The sequence below is a fragment of the Danio rerio genome, chromosome 5 (assembly GCF_049306965.1).
Source record: "Danio rerio strain Tuebingen ecotype United States chromosome 5, GRCz12tu, whole genome shotgun sequence".
Lineage (NCBI taxonomy): Eukaryota > Metazoa > Chordata > Actinopteri > Cypriniformes > Danionidae > Danio > Danio rerio.
The window spans coordinates 33,018,499-33,044,760 of record NC_133180.1 but is presented as its reverse complement, the minus strand read 5'-3'; the positions used below and the strand labels follow the sequence as shown (position 1 = coordinate 33,044,760).

The 26,262-nt window shown below is 36.6% G+C and overlaps 1 protein-coding gene across 2 annotated transcripts in view; it reads left to right on the top strand.

Annotated features, from left to right (window-relative positions):
- ncs1a (neuronal calcium sensor 1a) overlaps positions 1 to 25,807 on the top strand; it is a 42,914-nt gene extending 17,107 nt beyond the window's left edge. Inside the window, exons 2-8 of one of the 2 annotated variants that reach the window (XR_012405782.1) lie at positions 4,281 to 4,305; positions 14,190 to 14,328; positions 15,228 to 15,306; positions 17,636 to 17,724; positions 20,059 to 20,136; positions 20,642 to 21,024; positions 21,589 to 25,797. Coding sequence is in view for 1 of the 2 variants with exons in the window: in NM_001328512.1 (NP_001315441.1) it covers positions 4,281 to 4,305; positions 14,190 to 14,328; positions 15,228 to 15,306; positions 17,636 to 17,724; positions 20,059 to 20,136; positions 20,642 to 20,740 (509 nt within the window). In the remaining variant the exon portion in view is untranslated. Of the gene's footprint in view, positions 1 to 4,280; positions 4,306 to 14,189; positions 14,329 to 15,227; positions 15,307 to 17,635; positions 17,725 to 20,058; positions 20,137 to 20,641; positions 21,025 to 21,588 lie in introns of both variants that reach the window. The other variant, NM_001328512.1, reaches the window with a different exon arrangement.
- The last annotated feature ends 455 nt before the right edge of the window (positions 25,808 to 26,262 follow it).

Sequence of the window (26,262 nt, the reverse complement as noted above, 5' to 3'; positions counted from 1 at the left end):
GCGTAGTAGCTAAAGGCCAAATCACCCTGCTTTGACTGAACTCTTAAAAATTTCTATATGATCCTAAAGACCTGAGTAATCTCTTAGGTTTGTATTCAGTAAACATGTCTGTAATGTATTGAGGTCCTAGGCCATTTAGTGATTTATAGACAAGTAGTAATACTTTAAAATCTAATCTGAATGGAACTAGGAGCCAGTGTAAAGACCTGAGGACTGGTGTGATGTGCTCAGATTTTCTAGTTTTCCTCAGAATCCTGGCAGCTCCATTCTGGAGTCTGACTGTCTTTTTTGTTAAGGCCCATGAGGAGTCAATTACAGTAATCCACCCTGCTGCTGATAAAAGCATGAACAAGTTTCTCTAAACAAGTCTTCACTGGAAACAAAGCATCTAATTCTTGCGATGTTTTTGAGATGTCAGTATGCTGATTTACTAACTGCTTTGACATGACTACTGAAACTCAGATCTGACTCTAGAATAACACCAAGATTCTTGACCTTCTTTTTGTTTTTTTGTTGTTTGACCCCTAGAGCCATAGTATGCATTCAAATTGAGAACCTCATCTCTGTTCCCAAGCACAATGACTTCAGTTTTCTCATTGTTTAACTGAAGAATGTTTTGGCACATCCAACTGTTAATTTCATCAATGCATTGGCAAAGGGTATCAATGGGGTTGAAGTCATTAGGCAGTAAGGCTAAGTAGATCTGAGTGTCAACATATACCACAGCATCATATCTAAGGCCAGATTTATTATATATATATTGTTTTTTTAGGTTTTAACCATAAGCTCTCTGCAATAATGAGATTGGAACACAAAAATGTCTGGACCACAAGTCTGAGATGGTTTTTATTTTATGATTTTATTATTTCAATTTTAGGATTCTTTTCTCTATAATTAAGCAATGTTCTATAAATACATTTCAGGAGGACCACGCACAGATAATTAACAAGTCCAATTCATCATTACCAGTCACACCCTTTATCCAATCAGCACAAATGAGAAGATCTATAAATAATCAAGCATGTAATTATTCATTATCTCTCAAATTCCAGGATCCCTTTGCCACTCACTGACTAAATCCAAAAACCAAATTCCTACTCTGGGAGGGGGCATTCTAAACACTAAGCTTCGACATCCTCTCCTCTCAAGAGAGTACTCCTGTTTGAGGAGTCTTTCTGAGCTTAGAGCCCTATCAAGTGGCTTTTTATGAATGGCTAATTGAATAATTGGTTTAAATTATTTGTTAAAGCACAAACATTAATCATTTCCAAACAAGCAAACAAAAATACAGCATTGCTCAGAGATGCCCAATGTTTTTTCAGCTTTGTTTAAAGCTATTTACATTGGCAAAACAGAGAACAACATATAATAAAACAAGAAAGCTTCCATGTTTATTGAACTATATAATATCTTGGAAATATAAAAACCTAAATCCATAAAGGGATATTTTTGTCTTTCATAACTTAAATTGCAGGGACTTCTAACTACATACTTATTGGTCTCTAAAATGAGGGAAATGGCTTGGCTGGCTTACCTGGCTTGAAATTCATCATCTTAAACTACTAAAATATAAAAACAAGTAACTTTAATAAACCGCAAGTAAAATTGTTGACATATGAAAGTCCTATAATGCTTTTCAGTAGTCTAAAAATAACTTCAAAACACATTTTTTTAGTCATGCATAAGTAAAAGATCCTATAGTGTTATACGCTTCATCACACAGTAAGTGATTTAGGACTCTCAAGACATTTTCTTTTGTTGAAAGGTGAGTGACAAAATCAGTGTCAACACGTATATTCTTAAAAAAACTATTATAATATTCCTTACTGTAAATAATAGATGTCATACACCTAGTTTGATGACATCTAACGCCACTTGATATGTGCTATACTGTACATATCATTTGATTTCACACTTCACTTACTAGTCCAGACAGTGTAGCAGTGGATCTGAAAGTGTGTGCCTGCTCGTGTATGTATTAGGGATAAATCTTGGTGAAAAGCTCTCTCTGCGATGGCTCAGGGGCTGTCAGATGTAGTGACAGTGTAGTGACAGGCCTGATGTTAGCTGTGTTGACATGGCCGTCTGCCTCTAAGCTGTGAGAGACAGCTACAGCAGTTCTCCTGTCAGGTTTCTACATTTCCATGTCTCCATTCGGCTACTCACTTGCGATATAACGTTGGTTATCTACTGAAATTGCAGTGCTGATAGTTTACTTACTCCCTGATCCACCTGTCTGCCTGTCTCTCTTACTGTCTGTCCAATTACGTTTAAACATTTAAAAATATGTATATTTAAATTCACAATACTACTGTTTTGAGCAAATAAATGCAATCTTGGTGAGTGTAAAAAACTTATTTTAAATATATAAAATTCATACAACATAGGCCATTCTGAAAACGTAGCTCTATATACGTTTCTGGAGATCAGAAAATGTTGTAGCCAGATCTACCTATGGCAGCATTTCGTCTTTAAAACGTAAGGAACGGGGTGGTATGACTCTGTTCCTTTTCGTGCTTACCTGCTGAACACTTCTGTGTGGACGGCTTTTCTGCTGTTACCAGTTTGTCCGGTAGCTTGACGCGTACGTTGGGAGATTCGAGATTCGAGTCAAAATCAAAAGACAAAAAAATAAACAAACAAGTAAATAACATCAGGGCTCAACAATAAGGACTGCCCGATGGCACGGGGCCAGCATGAGAGATGCTTGGGACAGTAGACAGGATCATTATTGGCCAGATCAGTGCTGCCTTGTCACTAAAGTTTAATTTGCCTGTGACTATTTGTCAATTGCGTGCATTTTAAGCTTGTGCTTTTAAGCTAAGTCTTTAAATGCTACCTGTGATGTCGTAAACATAATACAGCTTTGGGGTTTCTCTTATCTGAATAAATATTTAGAGCATTGAATGACTTTTTTCCGTAACCTGGTAACAACCAGTACAGCAAAGAGTTGGCAACATAGTGGCAACATCAAATTGAGGCTAAAAGAAAATGTCGGTTTCTAACGTCTTAGAGTGCTTTCACACCTGTGAATCGATTCAGTTGTTCCGAAACAGAGATTACAATTGTTACATTGTTGCTCTTTGCTCTTAGAGCGGTTCGCTTTCACATTGCAAAGTTTCTAATCGGACCAAAAGAGCTAAAACAAGTCACGTGCGAGTAAGCTCTCTTCACATTGGTCGGAGTGTCAGGGTTTATTTTGCAGCTTCCTGCTAATCTGTCAGGAGAGGTGGGGGTTTGATGGTGATTGACAAGGTGCGCGCGCGATGTGTCTGAGGAGAGATGCGGTGGGGAGGGGTGAGAAGGGTGCGCGACGTAGCCTATTTGAGGACCGGGAGGGAGACGCGAGATTACCGGGAGATCATCACTCGTTTGCAGGCATCCGGAGACTCGTGAAACTTCCCGCCCTACTCATAATTCTCTCTTCATATCGCCGTATGCCTATTACATATCCATAAAACACTGTGATATAACCGCGCTCGGATCAGATCGCTTTCTCACTGTAATAGAACCGCTCCAGGGTTCTTTTCAATCGAGTCGAGACCACCTCTTTAAAGCGATCTCGGAGCGATTACTTTGGCGCGGAACAGAGCGCGACTGCCCTGTTCACATATGCCAAACGAACCGCGCTAACTGGGCAAACGAGATACGTTCCGAAACAAAAGTGTAGGTGTGAAAGCACCCTTAGAAGCAAACATTTACATGAGAAAAACACAACGAAAAAAAATGAAGTGATGTTTTGCACTGCAGGTTATCAGAGATAATTTTCATCCTCCTTTTTCTCTTTATTTTTCTTTTGCTTTCATAAATTATATGTGTATGTTTATCGTCATGAAAACCATGATACAATAACACAAAACAAAAAACGCTTCTTTGAGTTTTTGATATTGTTGAATGGATTGTTTAATGCTTGATGTTGTTGTCGTTGAGCTTAATTCACGTCAGTGTTTCGGTTGAAGGTTACAAGAAAATGACCTGAGGAGAAAATGTAAATGGGTACCTGGGTTCCTAATGAATGTCTGCAAATAAATATTTATATTTATGTACAATTTAACTTCACTTTTAATTTAAATTGTAATTCAGGATTGAAATTATTGCAAATTAAGAAATGTATTTAAATTTTCATCCTTAATTGAACCCTCAGTGCCTGCTTTGGTCAACCTGCATTACCCAGCACAAACCAGCACGTAACTTTTCTGACTACAGTATGTCATCTAATATCGGTAGTTAGAGCAGAATCTAACTGTCATTTGTTTTCTGTCTTCTGTCTTGTTTTGCAGTCACAGAGAAGGAAGTACAGCAGTGGTGAGTGTCTTTTCTCTCAGTTTCTGTCTCAAGAGTGCGATCAGCTGATTTTAATGTTATCACTCGTCTGAATGGACAATATCAGTGATTTTTAGCTGAGAGATATGGGCCAGTAGGGGCCTTCTGTGCCTACTGCTAGGCTCAGAAGGCGTTATCATCCATCCACATGGTTAATCAGCTACAGATCACATCTGCGGCCAGAAGTTAACCAGAATTATTTGTTACATTAATGGTATTTAATTAACGTCTTCCCCTACCCCAACCCTAAACCCAACCGTCACAGTGATGTAAAAACAGATCTGAATCGGGGGTTTTCTCTGAGTATAGCTGGTTAACCTTGTGGATGGATGATAAAAGTCTTCTGAACCTACATGTACATCAACATCCTAATGATGCAGGTGTTAATATGTAATGCACACGTTCTTCTCAATAACAAAATAAACATAGAAGAAAGGTTAAAAAAGAGCACTATATCCACAACAGTGTGTATATATTTTTTAAACAGATGATCACAATTTCACTGTTATGATAATTTGATTATAAAGTATTTTTGAGACTTTAAACTATATACAGTTAAAGTCAGAATCATTAGCGCTTCTGAATTATTAGCCCCCCTTTATTTTTTTTCCCAATTTCTGTTTAACAGAGAGCAGATTTTTTCAACACATTTCTAAACATAATAGTTATAATAACTAATTTCTAATAACTGATTTATTTTATTTTTGCCATGATGACAGTCACTTCTATACAGCTTAAAGTGACATTTAAAGCCTTAACTAGGTTAATTAGGTTAACTAGGCAGGTTAGGGTAAATAGGCAAGTCATTGTATAATAATAGTTTGTTCTGTAGACTATTGAAAAAATCTAGCTTAAAGAGGCTGATAAATTTGACCTTAAAATGTTTTTTTTTTTTTTTTTAAAAAAACTGCTTTTATTCTAGTCAAAATAAAACAAATAAGACTTTCTCCAGATGAAAAAATATTATCAGACATACTGTGAAAATTATCTTGCTCTGTTCAACATCAATTGGGAAATATAAAAAAATAAATAAATCAAAAATCAAATTGCAGCTAATAATTCTGACTTCAACTGTAGGTCTGACTATATGAGACTATGGGTTTTCCCCTGGCTATTCGCATAGCTATTAAAGGACTTGTTTGGAAAAATACAAATGTAAAGAACCAAGAAGAAATTGCACACATCATTGGCTCATGGACATTTCTGATAGCAAACACTGGCCATTAATTTAATCTCTATCATGCTAATTGATTTATTAAAAAAACTGCCAGCAAGAAAGGTTTGTTGTAAAGTACCACAACATTGTAAATACTCAGTGCTTCCTCAGAGCACAAATTTGGCTCTGAGTCATCATGTCTCGCATTCTCTCTCTCACCCCCTGTTCTCCATAAATTCTTAACTTCACATGCCAGCATCTATACCCCTTCTGGCTGCTTGATGCCTCTCATGGCAGATGGGGAACGGTTGACTCTAGGCAGGACGCCCAGTAGGGAAAGAGAGAAGAGAGAGCAATAAAAGAAGACAAAAGTGATGGAGCAGAGAAGCGAGACTAACAATACACATAAAAAAATAGAGACAGTGCGCAAGAGGATAATAAAATCTTATACTTTTATTACCTTTACAAGGTGGGCCAATCTTTTGTGACTGTTCACCTTGTATTCTATGTAGTCATCTATAATAGCAAGCCAACAGACACCATACCTTTACTTCTTGTCTGATTCTTAGACTCACAGATGATGTGTGCTTTGTAGATACGCTTCAGTGGCATCTCACTGGAGAAAACTCTGTTAAAGACAGCCACAACTGTGTTGAGTTGAAAGCTGAGCCTCTGTGAGCTTGGTCTAGAGCTGATCAGATCACTAAACAGCAAGCGAACACATGCCTGCCAGTCACACATGCACGCACAGCTCCAGGTGCGCTTTACTTTCTTCTTCTTTTTCTCTGATGATAGAAGTGCGTTTGTTGATACCAGAAGTAGACCTGCCTTTGAGCTATCCATATCAAATCCTCAGAGGATCAGTAAATGGAGCCTTACAAATTCAATTTCAAAGTATCCCTGAGAAGAGATTTATCACACACAACTAAAAAGCAATGTTTTTTGTTCCATTTTTAGTACTACATGTGTAAAAAAACAGGAAATGGAAGCTGAAAGTCCTAAAACAAATTCAGCAAAGTGTTTGAATTGTGCTTTTGGTGTTTAAAGCTTGTTTAGGGGTTATTGGTTTATACATAGCTGCAGTGCAGGGTCTGAAGTTAACAGGAACTTTTCTCTTAAACTAATTAACAAAGAGTAGATACATGAGCAATATCACATGAGTTGCAATGCGATATGGCTGTATATTGACAATAGTGGGAGGCGTGCAATAGCTTGAGGTCGTAGGCTAAGTGCCTAAGTGCCCCCCACCAGTGCCGATATACAGCCATATCGCACTGATATTGCGTTTATACAACAATTCAACAACATAATCTTTTGTATAAAAAAAAAATCAAACACGAAGAGTCTCAGAAACCCTCTTGTATGAGTAACTGTTTTCTTCTGCCATTCATTCACTTCTGCAGCTGATGGTCAGAACAGCAGAAACCGTTGCCAGTTCACAAATGTCACTTTAGAGCTAGTATTGGAATGATTCTCTAGCTTAATGTCCAAAGTGATGACAAAACATGATTTTTACTCACATTTTAAGACTATAAGGCTTAACGGCATGAAATGCCATCAATCTACAGAGATATCTCAGTTTTTTTTCTGTTGCAATCAGGATAGCACAATAATTAACCCCAAAAAAGCCAAAGCAAAGCAAACACTGGCAGTTTCTGTGGTATAAACACAGCACTACAAAATACAAAAGAGAGAGATCGACTTAGAATGTCACTTGGCTGATTTATAATAATTTATTCAGCTGTAGTTTAAACTTGCGTTGAGAAAACGCTGACTTTTTTTTTCACTCTAACAACTTATTTTGCGGTTTCTGTCACGAAGTTGTGATGGAATGTCAACCGTTACTTTCTTTTGGTCAGACAAGCTGATGGTGGCCGGTGCACTGAATCTCCAAAATTATAAATCTAATAAAATAGGCACTATCCTTATAAATAAACTGCTTAGTTGCAATCTAAACAACTACATTTTCCACTAAAAAAGCCTCAAAAGTACATTAGCTTGTCCAACAGCTGCAATATTTGTCTCGATCTGCAGAACAGCACCAATAATTCACTCTAACTGTAGAATGTCCTCTGCTTGTCGTTGTATGTAGGTGGAGTAATACACAAGGCTAAGAGGCTGCACGAGTGCTGCTATTAGCAGAATATTGCATGGCTATCAGCCAATCAGATTCAAGAACCAGACAGAACTGTTGTATAAAATGGAAATAAGAGATTCGCAACACTTTTCTTATTATTGCCTTATTCTGCATAATCATATTTTACATTGCCTAATCCTTCCCCATGCCTTAACTTACCTAATACTACCATTAAATTAATACTAAGTATTTAAAAGCAGTACATCATGAATCATATTTAGGTGCATCCCAAATTGCATACTTATACATTGTTCTATGCCACTTTGTAGTATAAATAATTTAAGTTCACATTGATAGTACTTAAAAAATGTGTGCTTTAAATAATGAATCTATAATGAAGTGTGGGGCAAGGCAGTGGCGAAGTAGGTAGTGCTGTCACCTCACAGCAAGAAGGTCGCTGGGTAGCTGGTTAGAACCTCGGCTCAGTTGGCGTTTCTGTGTGGAGTTTGCATTTTCTTCCTGCCTTCGCGTGGGTTTCCTCCGGGTGCTCCGGTTTCCCCCACAGTCCAAAGACATGCGGTACAGGTGAATTGGGTAAGCTAAATTGTCCGTAGTGTATGAGTGTGTGTGAATGTGTGTGTGGATGTTTCTCAGAGATGGGTTGTGGCTGGAAGGGCATCTGCTGCGTAAAAACTTGCTGGATAAGTTGGCGGTTCAATCCGCTGTGGCGACCCCGGATTAATAAAGGGACTAAGCCGACAAGAAAATTAATGAATGAATAATTGAACTGCTAACATAGCAGAAGGGGCAGAGCTATCAGGAAATAAGGTTACGTTTCTTTATTGTGAATTGTGCACTCAAAATTCTCTTATTGAGATGATTACACCTTGATAATGAAAGCGAATGCAGTTGTACTCATGACACATACTATTTGGTAGTTTGTTCATTTATTTCACTAATTAAGCATCTGTTAAAACTTTGACTTGGAGATGGTTTAGCGACTAACAATTGAGGAGGCATTCAGTGATTCAACAAGAAGAGGCAATACACACAAGAAGTGCTAGTTATACAATGTAAATTTTTTGTGCTTAGAGAATTTAATCCTAGAGTAAGGAGTGCTTTTTTAAGAGAGAGAGAAAGAAAGTGATTCTTCGGGTGGTTTTGGTTTTATTTACCGATTTAGCTTACATTTTTGTAAAAGTGCAAAAATTGAATTGAACATATACATTTGACTGCAGTTTATAGGAAAAATGATCACTATGTAGCAATATAACACCAGCAGCTTTTGTTCTTTTTTTTACTCTTGTTATATATATATATTATTACTTTACACATATTGACAGGGACTTATTATCACAAAATAAATACCACAAACAACTTAACAGGCTATGATTTGTTACCCACTGTTTGTCATTGAGACCTGGTGGGCAAAAAAAACAATGGGCCATAATGGCAGCTGCACTAGGATCACCATAGAAACACAGCACAAACCAGTCATGTTTCCATCAGTTTCAAGCTACAAATAGTTGAATCACATATCAACAAAGCAAAACACAGATATGTTCATAAACTGTAAATTTCTGGCACTTGTGTCATGTCCTTTTTAGAGCTCCAATATTTACATCTATCTTTTGGATAATCCTCAGGGATTTAACGTCTGCTTTTATATTTGGTGTCAGTTTGTTTTGCTAAGATTAATATTTGTTGATATGATCTATTTGTTCACTTTTGCTATTTATTTTTTGACTTTGTATCTCAATTCATACTTTAATTGCAATTTAATTGCTTAACATGTAAATTAAAAGAGAGACTATAAAAAGCATTTAATCGTACTGACATCTAAAGGTACAAAATTTTGTTATGGTTTATTTGGCATACATTTCTCTTTTCTGGCTGTTCTTTCTTTGTAGAAATTTCTGTAGAAGCACAGTCTAGATGTGTCTCCTCATAACTCTACATATTATTGCACAACCTTTATCTGCCTTTCTGGCTAAAAAAGAGAAATCACTCAGCCTGTGATTTGACTGTCATTGGGAGACGGTCATGTTTTGGGGGCGTTCCCCTAGTGTGACCGCTTGGAAAACTATGAATATGAACAACTTTTCTTGGCTGGTCAGTTTGCTCTTTAGTTCAACAGTGTTGTACTTCTGATGCTGAGCGCTCAGATTCTAAAAGAAATAAAAGCAATATAAAATCAAAATTCATCTGAAATGTAAAATGTAATGTACCCTGAGCTATATATTTTACATTTCACAAAAATTAAAGAGGCTGAGGTATGTATTTTCAATGAGCCAGGGCCATTTTTAGCGAGTAATAGATTAATTTTAGTTGTCTTTTATTTTCAAATAAATCCTCATTCCACTTAACAAGTTTACAATAATAATAAAGCATGTTAACAAATTTTTAATGATGAATAAAGGAATTTTAATGCTTTGTTTTATCGTTTCATCTTCATTCACAAGTAGCATATTTACAGCTGCTCTATAGGCTATTTCTGTCCGTTTGCATCCTGTCCCTTTGTGCCCCCTGGCGGCATATTCACTAACTGGGGTCATACATTAAAAACTCGTTCTTACCCCTTTAGAGCTGTGGCGGTACAAAGACCGGCAGTAATGGCCATATTAAAGTATCACCTACTGTACATGTTAGTGCAGGGATTCTCAACCAGTGGGCCGCGACCAATTAGTGGGCCTCAGCGATCCTGCAGGTGGGACGTGAGATTAAAGTAGTTCAAATTAACTCAAATATTGTACTATAATTGTTTGATTTCATTATTAAATATGTTATATTTAAATGATCAAAGTAAAAACAGCCTCACTTTTAAATATAGATTTAACTGTGGCTTAGACTTGCAACCACTGCACACTAGGACTACATCTCTCAATTGTATAAAGCAAAATTTCAAGCAAAGTGTAAAGGTAACAATAATTAGAGTTATTATAACTAGCTCGCATGTGCCTCGTGTCTGCGACTCGTACGGTATCGCACAAGTCTGTTAATTCAAAACAGTGCTCTCTTTTCTATGAACACTTTAATGTATTTGCATAGTTGTCCAAACTAATGAGAATAATAGTGGAAGGCAAAATAAATGATGGGCGTCACATTGGCGCAGTGGGTAGCACGAATGCCTTACAGCAAAAAGGTCGCTGTTCGAACCCTGGCTGGGTCAGTTGGCATTTCTGTGTGGAGTTTGCATGTTCTTCCTGTGTTGGCGTGGGTTTCCACCGGGTGCCCTGGTTTCCTTCACAGTCTAAAGACATGTGGTATAGGTAAACTGAATAAGCTGAATTGACCATAGAGCATGTATTTGTGAATCCAAGAGTGCATGAGTGTTTCCCAGTGTTTGGTTGTGGCTGGAAGGGAATCTGCTGCATTCAACATATTCTGGATAAGTTAGCGGTTCATTCCGCTGTGGCGACCCCTGATTAATAAAGTAACTAAGCTGAAAAGAAAATTAATGAATGCGTGAAAATAAATGCTAATAAATAAAGGTCTAAAATAAGCATTTTCTCTAGACAAACAGTTTAAGAGAAAATGTCAGACAGGTGGGCCTTCAAAAATTTATCAGAGAAGGAGGTGGGCCTCAAAGTCAAAAAGGTTGAACCTCTATATTAGTGTACAGTGCCCTTACATCTACAATCTAGCACTGAGAGTACAAACCTACAGCCAGTTAAATTAATATGTTTTTTTATATGTATTTGTGATAATCCAGCCTGATCTCATGAGGAAATGTAACTTTATGTTTTTTTCAGTCTAGTGGCTAATTAGTACGAATTCATACAAGTTAAGTTGTATAAAAATGTAAGATTTCTAAACCCAACCATCATTGGGGGGAAAATCATACTAAAATCATGCTAAATTGTACAAATGAGATTATACAAATTCATGTTGTCCCTTCAACTTTCTGCAGTGTCAATTTAATTTCTTTCTGTTTAATTTGACAAATAGATCTTTGAAAATTTGAATAATGTCTGACTGAACATTATTACACTTATTATGAGACTAACAAGTTTGGATTAAATGTAAAAGGAAAGAGCATACACATGAAACTAGTACAGCAGTTCATAGGCTATACAAATGTTATTAAAGTAAAAGGCAGAATACAGCACTAAACCCATCAGAACTATTTACTCTAGAAAGCTGTTCAGGAGATACAGTGATTTAGTCATTATATAAATATGCGACAAGAGTTAATGACTGCACATGTCCCCATACTGTAAATGTCTCAGTAAAAAAAAGAGTTTTCTCTGATTAGATCATTAAAAGCAGTCAAATTGCTTATTAAATTGTGCTACACATGCGGTTATGACAGTATTCTGTCATCAAGCTTCTGTAAATTAGCATAATGTGAAAAATGTTCTTCCTTGCACACCAGCTCCTCTGATGAGGTAATGAACACTTAGCTAATGAAGAGGTTTTTTTCCCCACATGACATATGCTGGAGATTCTTATAATGATTATGAAGCTATTTTGTGCAATGACTGAATAGTGTGTTCACAGAAAATTGTCTTCTCATTATGTGTTTTTTTTCTCCCCATGTTAGTATTGATATCCATATTCAGTATTTCACAGACAGCAAGTGTGGGCCATAAGTATTGCAGGAGAGTCCAAGAATGAGGTTGAAAATGCACTGATCTAAACTGATGTGCCTGTAAATGAATTTGCATTTGAAGCCTGACGTCCCCTATAATATCCTAGACAACCATTTCATCCTTTGCCCCAAATTGCTTGGATATTATCCGCAATGATAGTCTTTGAATTTGTCAGGGATCAGTTAGCATACAGAAAACAAATAGCTCTGCAGTGTTGTTTCTGAAAATTACTGGATATGGTGACAGAGGTTTAATTTTCCTGAACCCCCCAGAACATGTGTTCTCCAACACTGCAATGCGTTTCGGTGCTAACAGTTGGTGCCAGACCCACACAGTGGGCTAAATACTGGGTGAGAAATGTCTGTTTGTCACTGGGTTAAAAGAAGAGTTTAAATATCTGTCTTCTGCAAACCAATGCTCCATTAATTTGATCAAATATAGAGTAAAAATTATATTATATATTATGTTATTTATAGTAGCGTATTATTATCTTAAAAAAATTATTTATTCATATAAAAACAACCATTTTTTGGGAGTTCAACAGTTCCGTTGGCCGGCCCTGGGCTGGTTTGAAGAGATGTGCCAAAGCGAAGTTCGGTTTGCTGCAGTACCCTTGTAGTTTGAGTGTAAAGCATGGCAGAGCCCAAAACTGAAGACGCAACGTCACTTTTAAGGGACTGTTTTATATGGATTTATTAATCATTCTTACTTTTCAATAAACAGAAACTGTCATAGTTTGTTGAAGATACAAACCCCGTTGCTGCACATCAGCTGCACTTTCAGTAAACCTCCTAATACCTGGAGCACAAGGACTTTTATGATCATTTATGAGCTGTTCAGCAAAATATTATGGATCTGTTCAGCAAAATATTATGGATCTGTTCAGCAAAGTATTTGATTGCATGCCATTGCATCATAATCGGCTAAAACAATATAACCAAAGCAATCTCCACTGTGCTGAGCGAGAGCGCTTCTCTTCCTGTTAAACTGAACAGTCACATCATCGATGACGTGGGCGTGCTCAGGCAAAATGCAGTGTGAGTGTAGGCTGTCAGGGGAGAGGGGACAATCGCGCTTAAGCACGATTGAAGGCAACTGTACCTAGTGTGAGTAAGCCCCTAAGGCTGAAACCAGTTAAAGCAAAACGAGCAGCAGAGAGCTTAAGCAATTGCCGATGAGAGATGAGTGCAACATGACATGAAAGTAGCAGAGCTTTTATTATGCCACAGTTGACTGCTTCTGGTTATTCTGGTCATGATCATATGGGGAAGAAGCACTGTTTTATAATACTAAATATGTATTCTTGTTAAAAGGTCCTGTGTGCAGACTAACAAAAACACAATGTATTAAATTCGTCACCTTGGAATTAAAGGTTCTATCTGCGTTCTGAATGATTTTGAGGTATTGAGCTTCAAAGTTTTTTGCATTTAGTAGCAAATTGTATTTGTGCAATATTTGTGTTTTAAATAAAAAGTCTTAAAATGTGAACAACTTATAAAAACATCCCATAATGTAAATAAGTTGTCATTTAATAAGAATAATGTCAATAACTCAATTTTGACAAAAATGTCAGATAGAACCTTATAATTCTAAGGTGACGAAGTGTCTGTGGTGTTTCCATTTTTTTTATATAACTCAAACCTGAAAATGCAAAAGTGTGTGTTACATTATTACCATGGCAACACAATGGCACTGTTCATGTGGCTATAAAATAGCTTATTTCTCTGGATTTTAACATTGTTTGAGACATTTAGAAAAATGTAATTACATAAGTTAGCAAAATACGTAACACTGCTCTAGTGAGGGTTTTTTTTTTGGGGGGGGGGGGGGGGGTGTTATGAATAAAAAATCTTACATATTGTGCTTTTAAAGCAGAGATTTCACATTAAAATGCCTTTTTTATATGCACACATTTGTTTTTTTTAATAATAGTGTACTTTTTTTTTTTCACAAGATGTAGAGTATAATCATGTATTTTGTTAAATCACAATTGCTGTCTTTAAATGCTCACCTTTACTTATTGTCCCTGTCTGTGTGTCAGGTATAAGGGTTTTATTAAAGACTGCCCCAGTGGTCAACTGGACTCCTCTGGCTTTCAGAAGATCTACAAGCAGTTCTTCCCTTTCGGTGATCCAACCAAATTTGCCACATTCGTCTTCAATGTCTTTGACGAGAACAAGGTAACTACTCAAATAGCTGAAACAAGTCAGTAATAGGAGAACACTGTTCTATTAGCCTGCTGGGGATCTTTAAAGTAGCTGTTTACCAAGTAAATGTTATGATTTGAATTGTTATCTTCTGTTCTGAGTTGGAAAATTATCACCACTTGAATCTGTCCCTGAAGAGTTGTTTGGCTGAATAGCAAAACAGAGTGTGTAAACAATCCATTCACTTTCATTTACTCAATGATAGGAACATTATGTCTTTCTATTTTTCTTGTAGATATGCAGCTTCAGCATATTTGCAGAATACTGTGTTCTTTTTGTGTGTAAAACATAAATGTTTGTTTGAGTTTAAGCAAAAGAATATGTATGTATTCATGTTTTTTCATAATGCACAATGTTTATGGGCACTTAAAACAAGCTTATAAATTATACAGAATAATTATTTATTTTGAAAATGTAAAAATGCTGATTGTTTCTTGTAAGAGATACAATATGCATTTTATATCATTTCAAGAGCAATATATCTTTAAAAAGTCTTCCTTAGGATGGCAAACCATTGTGTGTGTCAGTCAGACAGTGCAGATCTAGAGGCCCTGCAGACTATTCTAAGATGATTGTAGATTCCGAGCAGGACTGTCTGCTGCAATCACATCTTTAGACACACTTCTGAATCACTGTCAAAATGACAATAGTAATATGTGAAAACCTCTTGAAGATGGTACTGAACACAGGTGAGATAACAGCCCTCACTGCTGTTTATGTGTTTAACTGCAGGGCTTTTTTGCTGTGTCATTCTGCAGTTGTTTTCACTCTTAGCTCTCTCCTTTTTATCTTGTGTGAGATTGTAAAATCTTGACTTCTTTTTAGACTTTATCTGTCAGTTCTCACACTGTTTTTCTGTTATGTGTCCACAGGATGGACGCATTGAGTTCTCAGAGTTTATTCAAGCTCTGTCTGTCACATCAAGAGGAACACTGGATGAAAAACTCAGATGTATAAACATAATTACTTTCATACCTCTAATAATAAGAGCCATACTGTACCTCTTAGAGCAGTTGTTTCTGCATCAGAGAGGTGTCCAATTCTGTCTTAGATCCTATTTGTGTCTTAAAGTTGGCATGAAATCAAAACGTACAAAACGTAAAAAAATAATAATTTGGCCTTACATTATTTAATCAAATATCACAAACTCTCCGCCGCCCTCAAAAGGAGGAATGCCTGTAGGGCGTGGCTATCAGTTCTTCGGGGCTTGACTATCAATCCTGTAGGTTGTGGGTATCAGTGTGTTTCTGCACTGTCTTTGCAGGTGGCAGGTTCTCGTCATCACCTGACTTCTAAAAAGGGTGTCAATGGTGATTCCGTTAAACAGTAATCCTTCACAACTGTGCAAACTGGCAAATCTTCCTCTGTTTTGTTAGCAAATCCTATCTTACAACGATCCAATCAGTTTCCAGAGGATGAAATCAAGCACTGCCCCATTTTTTTCTCATTTCAAAAACCGTTTCAGTTGGAAGTACATCACTATATAGGAAAAAAGGGACCTTAATTACTGTTTCATGTCATCTTTAGGTTTATAAAAACACAACTTTCTGTTAATATGCACTCAAGCATCAGCTCTTCTTTTCACAATCTCTAAAATTATATATAATATACTGTAACATATTACATATGTTATTATGATTATTGGAACTGGTCACTATAGACCAGAGATGCCCAAAAGAAGGGCCCGCAAGCCGAAGTTGGCCCAATGTAACATTTTATTTGGCCCACCATCCCATCTGAGAAGAGAGTGAGGATGATGGAGGGGGTTGGGGCGAATGCCTTTAACACAGAGATCATCATTTCTAATTTGATGTAACTTTTTTTTGTTTGTTTGTTTTATTTCTGAGCTCCAAAAAACACTGCAATTAAATGTATATATTAAATGAATCAGATTTTTTAAAATTTACAGTAAATAATTTCAGAGAACTATGCAGAAGGACGATGCAGTAGGTAGTGCTGTCGCCTCACAGCAAAAAGGTTGCTGGTCGAGCCTCAGCTGGGTCAGTTGGCGTTTCTATGTAGAGTTTGCATGTTCTCCCTGCGTTCGTGTGGGTATCCTCCGGGTGCTCCGGTTTCCCCCACACTCCAAAGACATGCCCTACAGGTGAATTTGATGGGCTAAATTGTCCGTACTGTATGAGTGTGAATGAGTGTGTTTGGATGTTTCCCAGAGATGGGTTGCGGCTGAAAGAGCATCCGCTGCGTGAAACATGTGCTGGATAAGTTGGTGGTTCAATCCGCTGTGGCGACCCCCGGATTGATAAAGGGACTAAGCCAAAAAGAAAATGAAAGAATGAATGAATAAACTATGCAGAAGACATCGCTGAGCAAATCAATGCAAAAACTAGTGTAATTCTGTTATAAATGAGATTGTTTTTTGTTTTTACTGTAATAGGTTCATAAAAAAATGTAATGTTTGCTGTATTAGTTAATATAAAGCAACGTTTTCTAGTAATTTTTAAATATTATTAAACACATTAGGAAATTACCCATGGCATATTTACGTCTGGCCTAGTAGCCTCAATCAAGTTTGATTTTTGGCCCTTCATAAGAAAAAATTTGGGCACCCCTGCTATAGACTCTGCCTTTCTGCAAGTCTGTTTGGCTCTTATTAGCCAGATGGCACAGTTTGTATTGTGATTGGTCCACCATTTACAATGTGGATTGGACATAAAACATCTATGACAATGCCAGAATTTCAGAGGATTCCTTACCATTTGTAAACAATGATATATAGGGTAACAATAGCATTAGTTTTAGGGAATCAATCGAGCCCAAGTTCTACAATGATACACTAGAAGAAGAAAAAAATCAACTTACCTTATAAAACACAACTTGATCAGGATATTTCAGCATCTTCCTGACACGTCAACAAATCAATCCAAACTCTTTAAGGCTTCAGCCACAACTACAGTGTTTTTAAATTAAACTAGAATGGCTGACGACTCATTTCAGGCAGGTCAGCATTATTTTTTTCTTTTGGGAACAAGAACAGTCTTGAACTGTGATCTTTTTAAACTTTGCAGACCTACTTTCTCAAACAGCAAAGGTAATATCTAAAAAAACATCGTCCATCTAAGGCAGTTGTTAGCACTACTCTATGATCAGAATTTTTTCCACTGTGTTTTTATTTTTCTTCATGATTAATAAAAGCTTGAGCATGTCAAATAAAATGTAGAAAAGTCCAACAATAGTTTTCTAATGAGAAGTATACACCACTATTCTCAGCTCTTTTGAAGATGAATTTTCTAAATGTGCTTGTTTGTTATTGCTATCACAGGGGCCTTTAAACTTTACGATCTTGATAATGATGGCTACATAACTCGCGATGAGATGCTGAACATCGTGGACGCCATCTACCAGATGGTGGTGAGTCATTTGCTTCTCTCTGAAGCGTAACTTTCTATTCCTATTGAGTTAATAAAAGTGTTTTCTTGGAAGGCCAGCGTGGAGTTTATTGTAAGCCTAAACTCTAAAAGTTGATTATGGGGGTCTGTCAGATTGATAAACAGATTGCGGTGACTACCTCCGCAAAGAAGATATTTTGAAGAAAGCTGGAAAGCCTGCATTGACTTCCATGGTATAAGTTTTTTTTTCCATTATGAATCAATGATTACAGGTTTTCAGCTTTTATCTAAATATCGTCTTTAGTGTTTAACAGAAGAAAAAAGCTCATAGGGGTTCATGCACTCGAAGGTCAGTAAATATGGGTACATTTTCATTTTTGGGTTAACTATCTCTTTAATAGTATTGTGTGCTTTTTGATTACATGAGATGCTTTCTTGCTGTTGTTGATACATTATCATTTGTGCAAAGACAAAGATGTTTGCAGTAGATTTTTAAAAATGTAAATCATAAGTAAAATCTATTTATATAAAATCTATTTAAATATATATTCAAACCTAATTGTTTGTGTTCCTTGCTGTATTTTTTACAGTTGTTTTTAGTCGCTAACAGCGTTTGTGCAACCAGTTGTCACATTTTCAAAACTCTAAACACAATTAGCACAGCATCGGTCTTTTGTGGCTATACCATTCAAACATTTCATGTCATGTTCACCCAATCTGCAGTCAGTGAGCACATTTTCACAATACTTACATTTTCCTAACAGACAGGCTATAGCTCCCAACCAAATGATGGATTGTTTCTGTAGTATTTACAAATGTTAATGCATCCCACAATGGCAAAAACAATATTCCAAACCTTAGATACAGTATAAAAACCTCTGCTACTGCAATAATATAAGTTCAAAAACAATATCAATATCAAAAATGTGTCTCAGCTGATAATAAACAAACAATTGAATAATTAACACACAGCTGATTTTGTTGGGTAAACTGGCCCAACCACAGCTGATTCCAGTCTGGCTTAGACTCTTTTAGTGGCAGGGGTTATTTTTTCTCTTTACTAGCATTAGTAATGCAAGTTTTTTTTTTTTTTTTGAGTACAGTTAGTGGTATATCCAGAGAAGCAATTGCAGATTAGGAAGTGAAGTGGAGACTAAATAGTTGAGTTTTTAGTCGTTTCTTGAAAATAGCGAGTGACTCTATCATTCTGATGCAGTTAGGGAGTTCATTCCACCAACTGGGCAGATTGAACGCGAGCATTCGGGAAAGTGATTTCTTCCCTCTTTTGGATGGAACCACGAGGCGATGTTCATTCACAGAACGCAAGTTTCTGGAGGGCACATAGATCTGCAGAAGTGAGAGCAGATAAGAAGGAACAAAGCCAGAAGTCGCTTTGTAGGCAAACATCAGAGCTTTGAATTTGATGCGAGCAGCAACTGGCAGCCAGTGCAAACGGATGAGCAGCGGAGTGACATGTGCTTTTTTAGGTTCATTAAAGACTCGTGCTGCTGCGTTCTGGAGCAGCTGAAGAGGTTTGATAGAGTTAGCTGGAAGCCCGACTAGTAGAGAGTTGCAGTAATCCAGTCTGGATTTGCTTTTTACTGGAATGCTTTTAAATGTGAACATTACTGTACATGTGGACATACAATTCTTAACCAAGACATTTAGTGTCAAAATGGTGGATTGCATATTTTGCATGAAAATACATCTAAAACCGAAACATAAAAGTCTCTGCAGTTTTTGTAATGTCGATAATAGCCAGTATTTTGAAAGCTGGTGTACTTTGATTTACTGCATGCACCTTGTGAAGTGAAAACAAGTGTTATTCTTTGACAGAATAATTTCATTTTGAGTCAGATTTCTAGTGTTTTGGTAAAGTTAGTGTGTGCAGAGAAAACAAACGCCGAATAAGTTGATGGTTCATTCCGATATGACGACCCCAAATGAATAAAGGGACTAAGCCGAAAAGAATGAATATATGTTTATCAAAATGGATTTTTGTGAAGAAAATTATCCATTTGGCAATTTGGGTTTTGTAGGTGTGAGTCTGTGTTAAGAGTTTAGAAAAAGTATCTGAAGTTTGGGTATAAGCACTTGTTAGCAATTGGAAAAAACTGTAAATCTTATTTTTGACTCAGTTGGCTCGCACAAGACAAAGCTTTCGATTTAATGTGTGCTAAAATTATATTTCTCCTTGTTTTCCATATACAGTAAACACGATAACTCCTTGCTGGTTGACAGGATTTGTTATTCACAGATGATTTGTTTATGTCAGTAGGTCTTATCACAGAATGAAAGGTCAAGTTTGAATGCTCAGTATATCTCAGGATTTAATGTCTTTGTTTATTTCTTGCAGGGGAACACAGTGGAGTTACCTGAAGAGGAAAACACACCAGAAAAACGAGTTGATCGCATCTTTGCTATGATGGATAAGGTGAATCCTTTGTATATTAGTCTGCATGCCTTCCACCTCCTCTTTTATTATCAATTGACTAGAAATAGTTGTTTTTTTAAAAATAAGTAAGGGTAATGTACTGATTTACAGTGAATTGCAAAAAGTTTCTGAGAATGTTCAAGCATTGTTTAGCAAACCAATCCCTTGACCTAATACTACTGAATATTCATAGCTATTCTGTATGTTCAGTCATATAAAATGGTTTCATTCTGCTGTGATTGTCACGAAATGCTTCAGCAAGTACTAGAAACACAGAAGGAAAGCCAGATGAAAGACACAAAATTGAAGCTCTATCTAGTATCCCTCGCAAAGCTTTGATACAAGAGCTTTTGAGGGAAAACTAAGCTTTAGAGACAAACAAAAGATCTAAATACAGCATAAAGACTCTCTCTACCTGACTCTCTCCATGTTCGTTTACTAACTGCATGTGCTTAATGAAGAATGTGCGTCTGGAACTGTGAAACGTCTCTTTTTTATCAAACAGAATGCAGATGGGATGTTGACTCTACAGGAGTTTCAGGAGGGCTCTAAGGCTGACCCGTCTATTGTACAGGCACTGTCTCTTTATGACGGATTGGTTTAGGACCATCTCAAAGTGACATTCAGTGAGTCCGTTTTCCCATCGTCCGATAACAGCAATATGAAATAGTAACTACAATGGCGTTTCTAAATGGACAAATCTGTCTGGTTTTATAGTCATTTAAAGACTAATATAGTATTCATTGTTCACTTATAGACTAATATACAGTTGAAGTCAGAATTATTAGCCTCTGTTTATTTTTTTCCCCAATTTCTGTTTAACAGAGAGAAGATTTTTTTTCATCAAATTTTTCAACACAATAGTATTAAAACTCATTTCTAATAACTGCCCACATAGCAAAATTTCTCTGGCCCAGCTCTGGCCCACACAATCAGGTTTTGCTTGGCCCACATGCCGCAGTGAATTACGGTACATGACTGGACCAAATCTGGCTTCCAGACAAGGGCCAAACACAGACCATATCTGGGCCAAGTCTCAGCCAAGTTAATAACTCATAACTGGGCCTGAACTGGGCCAGATAGGTTGGTGTGTCATGATTGCAATGAAATTGATAAACCCATGGAGTGATGCGCTTTAGGCACACTATGGGCACGCTTTTTCTCAAAGTGACCTGATTGGTAGAATTTTTTTTCTTTACTCAAAAATGATTTTAGTGTATTTTAAATGTGGGTCAAGACTGGCCAAACTCACATGGCCCACTTATCAAATTTTTAAATCTGGGCCAAATACTACGTTTTTCATCTGGCCCAAATCTTGTGTGCCGCCTTAAAAACGGTGCCACCTCTGCCAAACCCGGGCCATGTTTGGCCCACATGCTGTATGCCAGTGCCGGATGAATGCCTGCTGTGCCAGCTTTTTGCCAAATCTGGGCCAAAATTCTTTGCTACTAGGGTGATTTATTTTATCTTTGCCATGATGACAGTAAATAATATTTAACTAGATATTTTTCAAGACACCTCTATACAGCTTAAATTAACATTTAAAGGCTTAACTATATGATAAGGTTAACTAGGCAGGTTAGGGTAATTAGGCAAGTTATTGTTTAATGATAGTTTGTTCTGTAGACTATCGAAAAATACATAGCTTAAAGGGGCTAATAATTTTGACCTTAAAATGGTTTTAAAAAAATAAAAAACTGCTTTTATTCTAGCCAAAGGGAAACAAATAACACTTTCTCCAGAAGAAAAAATATTATTAGACATGCTGTGAAAATTTCCTTGCTCTGTTAAACATCAATTGGGAAATATTTAAAAAAGAAAAAAAATCAAAGTGGGTCTAATAATTCTGATGTCAAATGTAGTACAGTTTTTCTCCTTTGATTTGACTCATTTCTTGAAACAGAAAATACATTCTCAAAATTCTAAGATCATTTGGCAAAACAGTGTTATAGTTTAGCACAACACTGTAGCTTACTTGCAAAAGCTCATACCTTTCCAAAAACAGTTTACTCATGTGTCAAAAAAAAAAAAAAAAAGTCATTTAAACAGTCACTGCCCCCAAAATGCAAGTCAAAATGTTTAGATATTTTATGTTTTGTCGTCATAGCACAGGACCACTAAAATATCCCTCATGGCCACCTTATAGTCTTAGCCCAGTCCTTCATTGACAATGGTTGCTGTACTGATTTTTTTACTAGCTAACAGATCACAATTGTGTATAAAACTGAAAATAGGATTTTAGGATGAGAGTAGCCTTCAAGCTTTGACGTCACACATTGCACTCATACTGCCAAGGAAATGGTACCTCCTTTTTTTGATTGTAATGATCAAACACACACAAAGTAACTTCCACAGAATAAATAATTGTAATAAATTGTACTCAAATTTTTCAAGGATTCACCTACTGTATGGTATTCATGGTATCATGGTCTTGACTTATTTTGACAATTGAACAGACTGTTGTGCATGTGATGACTTATACAATGAAATGACGCAGACACATTTTGGAGAGAACAACCATTAGACTGAGAGTTAACAATTAGTTTAGATCAACAAGATCTATTCACTTGGAAATTGTGCTAAATGTAGGCTATTTGTACTCAATCATTTGCAAAAATGTATTTAGACTTTTGCAATTTGATGAATTGAATGAGAAATTCAATTCTGTTGAGAACAATAGCCAAGTGGTTTGGAGATTTGTCCATGTTGTTTTAATAATGTTATTTCTGTTTTAAGAAATGAGCCAAACCAATGGAGAAAAACTCCCCTGCCGTCCAAAGCAACACCTCCTAAAATCATGAACGTGCAAATGCGCACCAAATAGATGACGACCTGATGACGATCAACGACCTGATATAACACAAGATCATGTCATTCACCATGGATCAATTGTCTTTCAGAAAGAAGTTTAGATTGATGCTGAGTTTACTTGATGTCACTCACTCTGTCAGCTATAGACCCTTGCTTCATGTGTATGCGCAAATGATGGATCAGTCTGTGTGATGAGGCTGCTCAGAAATACATATTTAAATTTGTTGACACAGTTTGAGTTACCTATCGTAATTGAGTTATTTGTCGGCCCACCGATTTTTAATTGGACGATAGGTCTTATGCCTTATCCAGAATTTAAAAATGTAAAGAAACTTTTAACAAGCACTGAATATTTTTCAATTATTATTTTAAACCTATTTATAATATTAATTGTGACCCTGGACGACTTGTTGTTGTTTAGTAATACACAATAGTATATACTAAGAACTTTATAAATAAATAGTTCATCCATAAATGAACATTTACTTTCCATTTACTCACCCTCAAGTGGTTCAATATCTTTATGCGTTTCCATTTTTCTATTGAACACAAAACAAGATATTTAGATATTGTCATATAACAAACCATGAATTGATGAAAATCTTATTTAGGCAGGCTATATAAATCTCAATAAAATGTACATTTATGACATTGAATTGGTTTTGTCATTCAGTGTCAATAGTATCTGGATGCTGCTTTTATGATGCAAGCTGAGTTGCGATGCAATGTCAGACACAATGCACTCAATGGAGTGAGTGACCTCACTGTGATGGGTAGGGATAGGTGAGCGCATTAAAAAGCATTGGACACAGCTCAGATTGCACTGCACCAGGTCTTCATCCAGACTCCTCTCTTTAGGGTTGCGTTTTTTATATAGATACTATAGTATAAAATGTAAACTTATACAAGAATCCATATAGATGTTCCTCTAATGAAAATAATCATTTTAGATGCATTAATGGTATCTAAAATAATGCCATAACCTCTGTTATAGTTGAAACTAGCCCTTTGAAATGATTTTGTTTGACATTTGCATTGGTTGTAGTTTAAAAACTAGTTAGTTTATCTGTAAATACTTTAGTACCCCCCACTGTTTAAATCAGGGTATATGCAGGAATCCTAAAGGTCATTTCAATACCTTTTTAAGACTTTTTAAAGACCTTCTCAGAATATTTTAAGACCTCATCACCACTTCAAGTTCTAATAATCAGTATCAAACCTTTAACAAATAAACAGTGGAGCACAACCATGCCACAGAACTCAGATAAGCTCGGAGGAAATAAAGCTTGAAAGAATAAATTACGCGGTTGTTTTCAGCAGCAGGCTTCAGCCACTGTTTAAACTCGTCTTTCTCCAACCAGGAGTACGCAAACTTACGTTTTCCCAATTTACTGTCTGTTTCACTGTATAGTTTCGCTACATGTGGAGAGCGTCACATCACCTTATCGTGTTTGTTGCAAATTAAGTGACACCACCCGGATGGAGGAGCTTGGCCGGACATGCTCCAGCTTGAACAAATCGCACGGATTGAGCATGCCATTATTAATATAAGAAGGAAAATAAATTTATTTATGCTTTTTTGGAGTCAGACACTTTGGACAATACTTTAACAAAATTGAGGACCTCATAAAAATGCAATTAAGACATTTCAATACCTTTTAAGGGCCTTAATTTTCTCATAATTGATTTATCAACTTTTATGACTTTTTTTAGACAGCGCGGACACCCTGTTAATTTAAACTTTATGTCTTTCCTTTCTGTTTATATACAAGGTGATCAATACAACACATTTATGTCATTCTGCTGGCACTGTGAGAGGAAAGCTGACCTGTCACCATTCTCCTGGACATGCCAACACAGAGGTGCGTTGTGGGAAATGCTCTTGGGAGGCGATCAGCTGTCAATCACTCATCTCCACTGTCACTGGAAAACCAAAATCCTTTGCAGAACTCAATCGGGAAGAACGATGCACACTAAAAGGTGACTTCAACGCCCTTTTGTGTGAATAAAAAAAGAGACACTCATATGGGCAGTGACTTTGAGGGCATCCACATCAGTGTTATTAAATGTGTATAAGTCATATAATCTAAACACCAATGAGTTAATGGTGTTTGCCATATGTGATTGAATGGACCTAGCTGGATTTTGGTCTAGACTTCGCTACACGATGAAACAAGATGAAGTTACAAGCACTGGCATTGAACAACATGTAGTTATTTATATAACATTATTATGTAAATCAGCATCATTCAACAATAAACAACAACTGATCGTTAGGCCTTATAAAACCAATGCTTATTCTTCAGAATCAGTAGTTAAACTTTAATAGCCCCGGCGTATTATTGTAAGAGACTGTATCTGCTGACATGCTTGACCCACAGGCAGTCTTACTGTGCACTTTGTGATGTAGAATGCAACTTTTCGACAGTATTACATATGACTGTTGTGATGGTGTGGGCGTAAACGCGATGCATTCAACACTCATCTTGTACTAGTAGCAAATATATATAACAATCTCCGCACATGCCCACAGTATTCGAAAATCTGCACGTTGTTGGTATATTTATATTTCTGGTAATATTGGCAGGGTGGATAAAATGACACTGCTTTGAAATGAACTGTCATGTTTTTTTTTTTGTTTTTTTTTTTGAAGCTCAACATTTTGTCTTTCTAATATTGTCATCTAGTAATGTTACATGGCCTGTCTGCTGTCCACTTACAAAATGCACTGTTGAGTTTGTCTTCATGTCACCCAGACACTGCAGTAGATGAAATATTGTGGTTATGGGGTAACAATAATGCAGTATAATCCTAACGGGCTCTCTTAAATAAAAACATTTTTAAATAAAATACCTGGTTGTATTTTTAGAGTGTGTCTTTTGTTTGTGTTGTTTAAGGCTCTCAATCAGGAAGTAAAGGCACAATCTTATTGTTGAAAAGGGGCGGAGCACAGCAGCTTATTTGCATTTGAAAAGACACGTGAAAAATCTGCATGTTTTATGTTAGTACAGTATGGTATAATAAATTGTCTGTGAGCCATTTTGAGTGGAGACCTAACAAGCACATTCCTTGATAACCTGAGACTTTAATATTACAATTCATGTACAGAACCAAACCATCATATAATGGTATAATAATAGAATGGTAGAACAAAACCATTATTAACAATATAGCTAGTAATTATCGGAGCCAAGCAGTCCATGGCCACATTATAAACAAGTACAGCAACAAGCTACAGAGCAACTTTCGGCATCATGGTTTGAGCCAAATTTAGTGGAAAGTGGGCTAACATGCCATTACATTTGTCAGTGCATA